Raw genomic sequence first — 13098 nt, forward strand, 5'->3', positions numbered from 1 at the left:
CTCCAGTGAGAAGCCACGTCGCCCAGGGACTGACCTCTGGGAGGTGGCAGCCAGTTCCTGATAGCAGCACGGGGATGGCCAGCCCACTGGAAACCTTCCAGGCAGGCTAGCTCACTGCCTGCGGCCCCCACAGCTTCCCTCACAGGCTGGGGATGCTGCGCTCTCAAGGCTGAATACAGAAAATAGATTCTCTCTTGCTAAATTTACATAACTTATAGAAGAGCCTGTGAAGAGTTTAATTTTGTTTTCCTGGAAAGAGACAGAATTTCACCCTGCATTCCGAAGCATCTGCTGAGCCCTGGCGGCCAAGTCCTATCTCTCTGGAGCAGCTGGGGTGTGTGTGTGTGTGTGTGTGTGTGTGTGTGTGTGTGTGTGTGTGTGTGTGTGTGGTTGCGCGCATGTGTGCGCTGGGGCTGCTGCAAGACCCGGGTCCTGCCTGCTCCCCTGCCCAGGCCTGTGACGGGGGGGCAGTGTCTCCGAGTCTCTGGCGGGGGGCGTGCATGGAGGCGTAATAACAAGGACCTGCGGGCTCTGACCCCCAGGCCAAACCAAAGCTCCCCCGATGTCCAATTACAGCCACACCTTTCCCTCGAACAAAACAGAAAGTAGGAAACAAGGGTGCCTTTTTAATTGCAATCAAATATGCCGTCTGAAGTCAGCGTGCTCCCTGAGCCCGGCCCAGGGGCCGGGCGCAGCCCAGAGCAGACGGTGCGCCTCACTGCGCCATGGGGGCCAGGGCATGGCCACGGGCTTAGCCCCATCGTGTCCCTGAGCCACCGTCTCCTCTGCAGGTGGCCCAGCCTCCGGTGCCTGGGACAGGGGAGGCGGGGCGGAGGGCGAGGTGAGAGCACTCCCACCTTCGCACACGCATGCAGACCTTCCCAATGTTTGCATCTGTTCCTTCTCCTCTGCTAAAACGGTCAGACGGCACTGCGAGGCCGCTGCGGGGCAGGCGCGGGCAGCGCGGCGCCGCCTACTTCTGTATCTGGAACAGGAAGAGCCGCAGGTTGATGTTCTTGGCGGCTAGCAGCTTGTTGCACTCCACAGAGTCGACGATGGGCAGTGGCACGTAGTCCGTCTCGTTGCTCTCGTTGGTGAAGACAAAGTGGTAGATGACGGGGCTGATCTTTACATCATCGTACGGGCCCTTGAGCAGCAGGAAGGAGCACTCCAGGGGCGCCGTGACCTTGCTCTTGAGGAGGAGCTGGAAGGAGAGTGTGCGCTTGCATGACAGGTTGGGGTTCCGCTCCGAGTCGTTCACGCGTGCCTTCAGGACCCACGTCTGGTTCAGCACCGTGAACCTTGGCGTCTCGTAGTACAGGCGCGTGATGAAGTCATCTGTGCGGTATGGCCGAAACTGGACCTCTGTGGAGACAGACAGGCCGGGAAGAGCCGGCAGTCAGTGTGGGTGGGGCCGGGTGGCGGTGCCTTCCGAAGGCCGAGGATGCAGGCTCAGCCAGGGAGGAAGGCGACTTACCAGGAGGACACAGCGTGCTCTACTTGTCACAAGGCAAATCAAACGCAATTATGGCAAATGGAGGCGCACACAAGCTTTGGGGGAAACAACTACAAACAGAAGTAACACGCATTAGCTGCAGGGAGTCCAGAGGCTGAAAGAAGTGAGCGGCCCGACCCCCGCTGGCCTCCCTCTTCGCCTCCCCCAGGGCCCAGCCCAGGCAGAGGGAGGCCCACCCAGGGGCGTGGGTAAGCAGACACACAGACAGGATGCGTTCTGAGAACAAGTGCACTTTATTGGTTCTGATACAGAGCTGCCAGAAAAGCCGGCGGGCGGTCGGGCAGGCAGGCACGTGGCACGTGAGCCCGCACGGGGCGCAAGGCAGAGCGCTGGCGTGTGGCCCAGTGCTGGGCTCCTGTGCTGTCACACAGTTCTCTCAGCACAGCCCGGGGCCCACGGCCCGCGAGTCCCTCCATGGAGGTGGCCAGTCCTTCCTGCGTGGACGAGGATCCCTGCCCAGCCACCGCCACAATCATGATGCCTTGGCCTGCCCAGACCCACAAGGCCCGGCCCGGACTGTCTGTGCCATGGCGCCCACCAGGGCAGCTGAGGCTGCAACTAACCAGGGGCCGTGACCTGCTGCTGCTGAGGCTGCTGGCCCTCGGCCTCCCGGGCCTGTGCAGGCCTACACCTAGCCAAGGCCTAGTCCAGGCAGCATGGTGTGACTGGTTGCCTGCGACCGCCCTTGATGCTCTGAGCCGGCTGCCTGGTGTGGGCTGAGTAGTAGAGGGTCGTAGTCTCCCTGAGTGGCCCCAGTGGCAGCAGGTGCTTCTCGCTGTTCTCTGTGTCTGGACCAGGCTCTGGCCTGGTTCCTGCTCCCCAGCATGTCCAAAGGCAGTGGCCGTGGCCAGGAGAGCCCATGAGATCCAGTGGGCCTGAGTGCCGTCCAGCCTGCCCGTCTCTGGGCGTCCACTCCCGGCTCTGCATTTTGAGCCGGGCACCCTCAGCTCATTCAGGAGCCCCGCCCCTGAGCATCTTCTCGATGGCCTCAGGAAGCCCGTGGCCACTGCAGTAATTGCCTGCAGGCAGGACCGGATGTGCTGAGTGCTCTTCTCGCCTTTGGCTCCACAGGACAGGCCTCTAGCTCCCGGGCCCTCCAAGACACACCCACCTTCTGCTTAGACCCTGACTGTCCCAAGGCTGTGCAGCCCCACGCAGTAGGATGCCACGTCATTAGGATGGCAGGGCCGGGGAGGGGAGGACAGGTGAGAGGGCCTTCTGAGAGCCATGCAGGTGCCCCCGGGGTCCTGCCTCGGCCCATCCCCTGCTCGGCCTCTGGCACATCTTCGCCCCCAAGGTGTCCTCCCATTCGCCAAAAGCTTGTCCAGAGCCTGGCCACCCAGCATGGCCTGTGCTCGCTGCTCAGAGCCCACTGCTCCCCAGGCTCCCAGCGGCCGCACCCCCCCTCAGCCCGTGTGGCATGCAGTGGGCCATGGGGCGCCTCACCTGTGTAACCGATCTTCTCAAAGCTGAGCAGGCTGAAGATGCTGTTGTAGAGCTGCATCTCCTTGCGGTGGCTCTGGTCCATCTCGTCTAGGATCTCCATCAGCTCGTTGCCCGTCTTGGTTGGGTGGGCGCACGCAGCCTCATGCACCGTCAGCTCGTGGAAGGGGCCATGCCACGGGCAGCCGATGCGCTTATATTTGCACTGGGTCACCCTAGGGAGGAGGCGAGCACCGTGGTCACGGCCTGCGCCCTGCGGGAGGTGGCTCTGCCCAGTGGTCCTCCAAGGGTGGGCCTCTGCCTAGCCCTGCTCATACACAGACTACCCCCCGAAGGCCATTTTCCCCATGTGCCAGCTCTCAGGAAGGGGTCAGGGTGTGTGTGAGAGAAAAGTAGCCCATGAGAGCTGTGGCTACACAGGCCACCTACACCCTTTGCTGTGAGGACTCTCCTGCTTAATAACAGTGGCCACTGACCATGGTCTTGCACCCTATGCAGCTTCACACCAAGCGAGGCTCGGTGGCCTGGCCCCACTGGGCAGATGGCAGTGTCAACCAGCAGGGGCTGGGTGGGGGTGCCCGTGCAGCTTCACAGCAAGTTCCTAGAACTTGTCATGCTCTCCTGGGCCCCAGGATGCCAAGGACAGATAGCCTCTAAGAGGCCACCATGCAGCCAGAGAACCCTGGAGAGCCAGGGTGCTGTCCAAACAGGCACCGGGTCCAGATCCAAGGCCCCTGCCCTCTGTGGGGCCCCGCCCCCACCCCCAGCCCCCCGAGGGCCTGGGTCCTGTGTAGCTCCACCCTAGCCCACTCCTTCTAGGCTGTCACCGGGCCATGTGTGCAGAACCCAAGGCCAGGGCAACACAGCCAGAGCATCCCACGTGCTGCGGCCTCGCCTGCACCAGGGTGGCCTCCAGACCCGTCCTGGGCCCCACACGCGTGGCTAAGCCTCTGGTGGGCAGGCCGGCCCAGGCGGTTACCTGTCCTGGCACTCCTCTTTCTGGTGCCTCTCCAGGAGGGAGCGGGGAAACTGGCGCAGGCAGAAGCCACACTCGGAGGGCAGCTCGCTCACGGCTTTCTCCACAGCCAGGTTGCGGCAGCAGAGGCTCTTACTGATCTCACAACGACAGTTAGGGCACGTGGCCTGCTCCTCCTTCAGCCGGGCATCTGCTAGTAGGTGGATAAAACAGCCAGCGCACATCAAGTGACCGTTAGTACACTGCGAAGAAGGAAAGGGAGATGAGCTCACAGACTTGCAGGACGTGCACACACGCACGCACCAGCATGCCCCGCCAGCTCCAGCTGCAGAAGGGACTGCTGGCGAGGAGAGGCAAGGCACGCTGTTGTTTAGCAAACAGAGCCACTGCTCAGGTAGGACAGGCCTTTTTCCTGGAACACTGCAAAGACACGGCCGATGGAGCTCCTGTGGAGAGGTGGGTGACTCAAAAGTGGCCCCTGGTGGCTTACAGAGGTAACAGATCTCCACCGAGGCAGGCCCACTAGTGGTGATTGGTTTGGCCACACTGGGGCTTGAAGCCTGGCCTCTTCCCATCCCAGGAGCTAGGGACTGCCTCGAGAGTCCCCTAGAGGCCCTGATTTCGGGACGCCTACAGGAACACAGGCTCTTGTCTGGGCATGGCTGTGGCACTTGGCCAGCAGCTGTCAAGTGGGGCAGGAGACACTGCTCCCCTGTGCTGGCGGTTGGGGGCCTGTCCCCTCCACTCCAGCCCTCCTTGGCCAGCACGGGTGAGAGTGTAGTTGCCACCCACGCAGTAAGGCTGGCTACCGGCAAGGGACTTCCTAAAAACTGCACAGAGCTGTGGCAGGTGAGGAGGCCCAGTTGGCCTGGGACAAGGATGTGTGGGCACAGTGCATGCCTGGAGGGGAGAATGGGAGCTACAGGCAGGACATATCGCTGAACTAGGTCGGTAGGAGCCGGGCCCCCTCCTTTTGTGAACCCGCAGATCTGAGGCCCAGACACTGTCTGCCAGCAACCTGCGCCTTGCTGGGAGTCCTTGCGCATGTGGGCAGTGGGCTGCCTGCTCAAGTCCTGTGTTGGGTCTCTGACTGATTCCACACATACCTCCTGAGTGCTCACTTGGCGCCGTCGAGAGAGATACACAGGCTGTGGGGTTGGCCCTCCAGGGGCTCCTAGTAAGAAGGGCAGGAGAGGCCCACAGAGAAACCAAGAGACACAAGAGCAAAGCCTTGAGCTGAGCGTCCCCTGAGGGCAGACACACCTTCCCTAGACCTGATCCTGACTAGTAAAAACCTGCGGCAGCGGCAGATGGGGAGGAGCAGGTCAGGGAACATTGAGGGGACACGTGGGGGTTCTGCCAAGGGTGGCTGGATTTCCACTTGGAGACTCTCCCACAGCCAGCCGGGGGTAAAGGGGCAGACAGCGCCATCAGAGGTCTCGCCAGCAGCTAGCCTGGGCTCACCAGCTGTGGCAAACCTCCAGAAAGCCACTGGGCCACAAGCTTCCCTTGAGGTCCGGGACCCTTCTGGAGGGGGGGGCAGTGCAGTAACGGCCTGGCCACATCCACACACACGGGGCCCTCAGTAAACACCCACTGCCATCTCACCAGTTCAGGGGTCTGTGCACCCAGAGCTGGGGAGCTAGGGTAGGCTGTGAGCTCTTGGCACCCATATGCCAGGCCTGGGGTCTAGTGAGTGGTGGGACTTACGTGCTGAGGACCGGTGGGGGTAGGCTGGTTGGGGACAAAGGCCTCACACGTTGAATCCGCGTCCACACAAACGCCCCACAGATTATCTGCACTGAAATCTCAATTTCTAAGTCAGGTCAAAAATTAAAATGTGCAAGATGTGGAGGAGGCGCTGGCTGGGCTCAGGTTTGGAGGAAAAGGGTCTGACGGGGGTGGGCCTGTGCCAGCACTGGACACACAGGCTAGCTGCAGAGTGCTGCTGGCCCAGCCAAGGGACAAGCCAATACCCACATTCAGCCAGCACCTTGCCAGTTACCCAAGGGATCCGACAAGTAGTTGGGAAGGGCTGAGGCCTGCTCACAGGAGGAGCAGGCTGGAAAGGCAGTCTACCCTGTCCACCCCCAGAGGTCAGTGGAGAAGCCAGAGATGCGGTGACTGGAGAGGAGGGGGACACAGATGCCATAGGCCCCTGCCACCCTGTAGGAGGCACAGAGACCAAGGGCCTGGGGCATACCTTTAATCACAGCCCCCACCGCGGGCCTGAGCCCGACAGAGGCCTGGGTTTGCCAAACCCGAGCCCCAGAGAGAAGACTGCTGGGGTGTGCAGAAGGCACAGGGAAGCTGAACACGCGATCTAACTACTAACTCACAGGAGGGGGAGACTTCAGGCCGCCCCCTGGAAGGGAGGCCAAACCACAGAGAACCACATTCAGTGAAGCCACGACCAGTGCCCGGCACCCTCAATGAGGAAGCCTGGCGAGATGCACACTATGAGACCCTGCCCCCCCACCCCAGGGCCCGGGGCCCCACACCACTCCATATGTACTCTAGTTCTCGATGCTTCCTGGTGAGAGGTTGCCCGGGCAGGGCTCAGCTCTGCAGTCACCACTGGCCTGAGCGGAACAGCGACAACACCCACCTGGCATCTCTTCTATTTCAGGGTGGCCCAGCTGGGGGTGTGTGGACCTGAGGGTGAGAGGCTTGGATGGCATCCTAAGACCTGAGGAACACCAAGGTTACCACGTGTGTGACTGCTCACCTCCCGGCACTGCCCTGAAACCCCGCTATTCTGAGGCAGAGAGAGGTGGCCTGCATACCCCTCCCAATAGGCCCCTCCTTAGAGTTCGGGGGCTGCAGGAACATCCAAGCTCTCACGCCAGCTCCCACCCCTCCTCCTCCTCCTGGAGCCTCTAGACCCAACACGGGTTTAGGTGATAGGACTCCACAAAGAAGCACTGAAACTTGCCCTCCTTGGGGGAAGGTAGGGCCCCTGCCCCGTAGATCCCAACAGCTCAGGTGAGAGCTGGAAGACAGTGAGCCAGCAAGATGCTGCAGCCCGTCCAAGAGACAAACTGATACCCACACACAGCCAGTGCCTCACCAGGTACCCACGGGATGCTCCTGGGTGGAAACAAGGTGGCTGGCCTGGGTCCAGCTGACACCCAGCCCAGGAGATCTGTCCACAGCAGGGCAGTCACCAGGCTCCAGAGCCCTCCCTGCTATCCAGGCCCTCACTGTCCTCCCAAGCAAGACCCTGACTCCACATGCAGGCCTGGCCACATGCTAATGTAGACCCAGCCTCCTCAGTGGCTAGGCTGGACTGCACCTACCCTGATTTGCCCAGCCAGAAGCTGAGTCCCAAAGGGCTTTGCACAGTATCAGCTGCCCGCCAAGCCTTTGATGGACAGCCCCAGCCAGAACAGGCCAGAATGTCCCACTCCACATGCTAGAGCCAAGCTCCCAAGAGCCTGGGTACCCCAATAAGCAGCTCCTGAAGCGCCCACCCGGGCTGCCGGTAAGATCCTGATGGGAGGAGGGGCAGGAAGAAGGGCCTCCCAACTCAGAACATTACAGAGCCTCCCAGGACAGATGGTGGCTTAGACTCTAGCCTATAGGTCACCAGCAGCATAACCCTGGCTTGTTGCTTCCCTCTCTGGGCCTCACTCTACTTAGGCACAAAGAATGACAAAGACCGACTCACTTCATCATGTGGGGTGAGACAACACGTACAACAGCATGGCTTGGCCCCCAACACATGACAGGCACAGAATAAACACTCACCATGGCCATCACAGAGCAGAGCCTGGCCGGCCAGTCACATGGCCACCACCTGCAGAGCCTCAGAAGGGACTCCTGGCACAGGTGTGCAATTTCAGCAAAAGCCCCTCCCTCACCCCTGAAGTCCCCAGCCGCATCCAAGCCACAGCAATCCCCTCCAAAGCGCTCCGCAAATGGCCCAGGAATGGGCATTTGTACCTGTCCCTGCAGGACATCACCCAGCAGTCCCTCCCTCTCTCTACCTGGGCACAGGCAGCTTACAGGCACCCAGGTCAGCTTCCCCCTGGGCTAAGGAGGAGCTGAATGTACCTTCCAGACTCATGAGTGGGGAGCCCTGACCCCAGGCCTTGGGCTATGAGAGGGTCTTAGAAAACACCCAGCCACCCCACCCTGTCTTCTGGAAACCAAGCCTTGGTCAGTCGGCCTTTCAGGCCCTCTTTCAAGCCTGGCATACATGGTCCCCTCAAATCCTAGGCCCATGAGAGCAGCTCACCATCAAAAGCATAGCTGAGGGCACTAACCGCAAAACTGCTCCTTAGCCCAGCTGCAGGCCCCCCTTCATCATGCCCATCAGGGCTGCAGGGCACCCCACACCCCCCCATGTTTGGCCTGAAGTCTCCTCAATCTCTTAACTCAGGTGGCCTAAGAGGGACCTCACTGTGTCCAAGGAACAAAGGGGTTTTAGGTAAAGCCAGGACTCTTAGCTCTCCGCCACATTTCCGGTTTTAAGCCCCGGACCTTGGGCTCCTGTCATCATGCTAACCCGAGTCAGGACTGAGGCTCTTGCTCAGAATGTGGATACGCCCTGGATCAAAAGGCAACTCAAGTGACAAACCACCACCACGAAAAAATAAAACTTCTCATGCGGCCAGAGTCCAGAAACTTTGCCCTTTCTATGCTCGTTTTAGATACCTAGGCAGATACATTTCTGTAGCTCTTTTCTGCTACCTTTCTCACCTCAAGGCGAGAGCCAGGAGCTAGAGAAGAGAATCCCAGGCCAGGTGGGCAGGCAGCCCTGCAGGGGATTCCTTAAACATCATTTAGAATAGAGCCTGCAGCATCAGGCATGCTGACAGTGACGGGATGCCCCTCAAGGCCTGTGAGCACACTGGCTGGAGCCTGGACAGAGGTGGACCCACCCCCGTTTCCTAGGTTTTTTTTTTTTTTTTTACCAACGTGACTGCCAATCAAGTATCCAGTCCCCTTGCGCCAGGGCATGAGGCAGGTCCTGGTGGAGACCGGAGGCCTGGGGGCGAGAGGCACAGCAAGACATCCCCTGTGCTCCCACAGGGCAGAAACTGGCAAGTGACCCGTGAGGCGAGGACAAGCATCCTGTAGCAGGGAGAGACAATGGCTACAGAACAGGGTCACGGCCTCTGTAGGGCCCCAGAAGAGAAGTAGGAGTGGGGACGGGGCACGCAGGCGGAAGGGGCACAGGAGCAAAATGCTGGAGTGGTGAGGTGTGTTGCTGGCAGGCCAAGGTCTGAGGCTAGGAGTGGTGGGTCAGAAAGCCAGTTGGGGCCACGCCCTGTGAAAGACCCCCCTGCCTACTCCTTCACCCTGATGGAGGTCACAGGGAACTTTTTCTGGCAGAGAGCCCAGCGAGGGGTTGGGAGACCTTGTGGCCCCTCCCTCCAGATGCTGGACCACAGCTGAGGGCCTCGGCGATGTCTGCAGGGTCACACCAGGTGTGTCACACAGAGGACACACTGGGCCTTGTGTGTAGGGTTGGGGGACAGCCTGGGAAGGAGACCAGGATAAGGTTGCATCTTCAATGCTCCAGTCACCAGAAAGGCTGCCTTTGTCTCCCCCAGAGGAGGTGCTCCCATATGCCGAGGGGGCCGGGTCACATCACCCTAGCACCACAGTTCTGTATCTACAGCAGGTGCCTGTTGCGCACTCCTGCATGAGTGTCCCTGTTGCAACTCCAGTCCTCCTGCCCCCACCTGGGTGCTGCCCAGGACTCTGGAGATGTCAGGCCAGTCACCGAGGACACACCCAACACCCACACAAAGAACATCAAAGCCAGCATCTGCTGAACCTACTCTGTCCTTGATCTGACCTGACCTACCTTAAAGTAGGCCATGGTGAAAACCATTTGCACGACTGCCTTGCTCTTATACGAAAGCAGGTTTCCCAGCCCAGGTGTGTGGTTTGACGTGCGAGATGTGTGGGAGAGCCAGCTGTGTGAAGCCAGGGGCTCAGGCTCCACAACAGCCGGAGAATCTGCTCCGGGTGAGCTCTTGCCACCACCAAGGCTCCCCTGGTGGCATGGATGTGGGGGCTGGTGGCCACAGCACTCTCAAGTTGCCACGCACTCAGCCAACTCCAGAGGCCCATGGAATTGTCCCCTGCAGACCCAGCCAGGCACAGTGCACTGGGCTCACCATGGCCACTGGTAATTCTCCTCACCCCAGAGCTGGGCACCATCTGAGACAGTCCCCAGACGCACAGCGTGGCTGGTGCCTGCTCCAAGCTGTGTGTCCTGGTGGAGTCAGGAGAAACGTTGCTGGTAGGAACAGAGAATGGAACACGTCACATGCCTGAGACCAGCCCACCAAAAAAGGACAGTCAACATGGCATACCAAAGAAGACCCCCAGAAATGGAGGGGCTGAGCCCAGGCCAAGAGATAATGGTCAGTAGTGGGACCCAACCAGGGACATGAAGAAGGTTAGGAGACAGCATGTATAGGGCCTACGCCATTTATGACCAGATCCTCCTGGGAGGAAACCCAGCTCAGATGCATCCAGGCTCGTCTCCACCCCTACCCTCAATGTCCCCATCCAGGTCACATGCAGCGGGGAGCCACCAAGAAGCCTTCCCTCCTTCCTCCAGCTCATCCCTCAGGCCCCTCGTGGGCACTGCTATGCATCCATGCCAGGCATGCCCCCACCCACGGCATGGCTTCCAGCAACCAAAGCATGTTCCGATCCATGGCAGGACTCTAGTCTCTAGTCAACCCTTCTAGAGCCAAGGGCTCTACCACTGATCACATGTTCTAGAGCTTTCTGTAGGCATCCAGAGATGAGAGAGAAACAACTCCCTATCAAGGCCCAGCTGTCACTTTGGAAGAATGGAGGTAGGGCAGGGGCCGGTGCTAAAGCCTACAGTTCAGCGTCATGGTCTCTCCTTGCTCAGCAGGCCTGTTTCCAGGGAAGCTGCTGAGCAGAGCCCACTAGGTCATGGGAAGGCCACAGGTCAGGGCTATCTCAGCTCCTCTACTCTCTCCATCATCACAGCTGTTTAGCTGCCTGCCTCCAGTCTGCCCAGGACGGAGCTCAGCTCCCAGCACACTGCAGGCCGGTTTGAACCAGCCAGGCTCAGAGGCCCCATCACCGGTAGCTCTGGCCAGAGGCAGAGCTTTGGCTCTCTGTGCTGAGTGGACCAGGAAGCAGCACCATGTGGCCTGTCATCGTGCCAGGGCCAGGTCTAGCCCACTCACAGGATGGGGGGAGAACCCCAAATTCCCCTGGGACCCTCCCCCACAACCCATCATTGGCTTGGCTTTTTTGGGCTCTCATTTAAAACCCAAGAAAGGAAGACTTCTTCTACCTGAGAGGATCAAAAGGTCACGGGCAAGGAGAAAATGGGCTGGAGAGGGAACAATTCCTGAAGGGTCCCTCCAAGGCTGAGGGTCCATGGGAAGTGCTCCTCCAATTGGGTCAGAAGGCCTGTGGTATTCCTGAGCTAGGGCCTCTGGCCAGGAGGTTAGGCAGAGAGCCAGTGCCCTCATCCCAAAGAACTCAACCCACTTCCCTGCCAATGCCTTCTCTTTCCTCTGTCACCTGGGTACACCAGGGTCCTCCTAAGCTACGTCATGCCAAAGCAGGAAAGGATTTGGAGATCTAGAGGCGGGGGAGATGGCAACCCAGATTAGCCCGGTACTGCTTACTACAAAAACGGCCCTCTTGCCCATGGCCCCCCGTTTGAGTAACAGAACAAAGCCCCATCAGCCATCACCAGTCCTGTAAGTGCAAAGAAAGGTGACCGAGAACCTGTTCCATTCCTCAAAAGGATTCTGGGAGGAAGCCTATCAGAGGGGTGGGGGTGGGGAGAGAGACAGGTGGACAAAGAAGAGAGCACACTGTAAACTAATTCTAGGGCCAAGGTGTGGCCCCTGCCGCTCTGTGACGCCCATGTAAGATCCACCTGGGCCAAGTCCCCTCTCTGATGGCTGTGGCTGGTTAAGGATGGAGTCCAGCCAACATTCTGGATTCTCAGATGGTAAAAGGAGGGTGGACACACCTCCTGGAGTGCTGGTAGCCTGAGAAGCCAGGCCTGGTGTGGGTAAAGTAGAAAGGGGTGGGAATCTAACTTAAGGCATAGCATATACAGAAAGCATAAGGTCAGCCTGGGAAGAGAGGAGGGACCCAGACTGTGGGGTTTGATGCAGGTAGTTCACCCAGAGGAAGAAATGAGGGGAAGGGAAAAGAGGTGATCCACTCCTTTCAATTCTCTTCCAAAATGAAAGGCAAAGAGAGTTCTTTCAATAAAGAGGTAGAAGGTACACGACAAGAGCTTGAAGGCAGGTTTCGGGGGTGTGGCTACTAAAAGAATAGAGAAAGAGCTGTTGAGTGAAGAGGAAAGACCAGGGTCTCCCCAAGCCCAGGGAGCTCAAGAATGAGGGGAGCAGGCTCGGGGCGAGGAGGGGGGGGGGGCGGCGGGAGGGGGCGGAGGGAGGAGAGCGAAGGGGCGCGGAATGTGGGTATCTGTCACCAGCTTTCTCTGGGGGCAGCTTGAGAGGGTGAGCTGGGGAGTGCTGAGGTGGGGGCAGTGGGGAAACCCGGAAAGTAAAGAAGCGAAAGATTCGGATCTGGGAACAAGAGAAGTCAGTACGAGAAGCTGGTTAGCAGTAGGAAATAAAGTGCTAACAGAAGGAGAATGTAAAGCTTCCGAAGAGCCGCCGGTATCCCGACTGCTGGGCCCCGGAGCTCAGACCTGCCTTCCGAGGATACGCGGTGCCCAGGGAGGGGGGCGGCCGCGGCGGGGCTGCAGCCGGGCTGGGTCGGGGTCGGGCCGGCGGCCCTACCTGGTACACGGAGGCCTTAGGCAGGTCCAGGCAGACGGTGCAGCACAGCACCGAGTAGAGACGCTCCTCCAGCTTCCCGCTGCCCGCCGCCGCCGCCGCCGCCGCCGCCTCGGCTGCCTCGGCCGCCCGCAGCCGCTTCTTGGGCGGCGCGTCGGGGTCGCCGGCCGCCTCCTGCAGCTGCCGGGCGCCTGCCAGGCCCGCCTCGTCCGGGAGCCCGGGCCCCGCCGCCTCGCCCAGAGCCGCTGCCGCCGCCGGCCCCGCGGCCGCCCCTGGCCCGGCCCCGACCCCGACCCCAGCCCCGACCCCGGCCCCAGCTGGCACGGCGCCGGCAGGCCCCGCGGCCGGCCCGCCCCCGCCGGCCTCCTCCGCGCCGGACATCGCGGCCG

The 13098-nt window shown here is 60.3% G+C and overlaps 1 protein-coding gene across 2 annotated transcripts; it reads right to left on the minus strand.

The window, feature by feature from the left end:
* Window positions 1–606: 606 nt before the first annotated feature.
* Window positions 607–13090, minus strand: CYHR1 (cysteine and histidine rich 1). Of its 2 annotated transcripts, XM_042973675.1 has the most exons (7): window positions 12713–12732; window positions 10070–10191; window positions 6544–6624; window positions 5042–5109; window positions 3939–4177; window positions 2963–3174; window positions 607–1365 (listed from the first exon to the last, which is right to left on the minus strand). In XM_042973675.1, exons 2-7 carry the CDS (start codon window positions 10110–10112, stop codon window positions 974–976), a joined length of 1035 nt encoding a protein of 344 aa, XP_042829609.1. In that variant the 5' UTR covers window positions 10113–10191; window positions 12713–12732; the 3' UTR covers window positions 607–973. The 2 variants fall into 2 exon arrangements, with proteins under 2 accessions (XP_042829609.1, XP_042829608.1); XM_042973674.1 differs by lacking the exons at window positions 5042–5109; window positions 6544–6624; window positions 10070–10191 and having other exon boundaries at window positions 12713–13090.
* Window positions 13091–13098: the final 8 nt, after the last annotated feature.

The sequence above is a fragment of the Panthera tigris genome, chromosome F2 (genome assembly GCF_018350195.1).
Source record: "Panthera tigris isolate Pti1 chromosome F2, P.tigris_Pti1_mat1.1, whole genome shotgun sequence".
NCBI classification, from domain to species: Eukaryota; Metazoa; Chordata; class Mammalia; order Carnivora; family Felidae; genus Panthera; species Panthera tigris.

Coding starts and splice junctions, on each gene's coding strand:
- CYHR1 (XM_042973674.1), bottom strand. CDS start 13,090: ATGTCCGGCGCGGAGGAGGCCGGCGGGGGCGGGCCGGCCGCGGGGCCT. Junction 4,178..12,712: donor CTAAGGCCTCCGTGTACCAG/GTAGGGCCGCCG, acceptor CCTTCTTCGCAG/TGTACTAACGGTCACTTGAT. Junction 3,175..3,938: donor AAAGAGGAGTGCCAGGACAG/GTAACCGCCTGG, acceptor CCTCCTCCCTAG/GGTGACCCAGTGCAAATATA.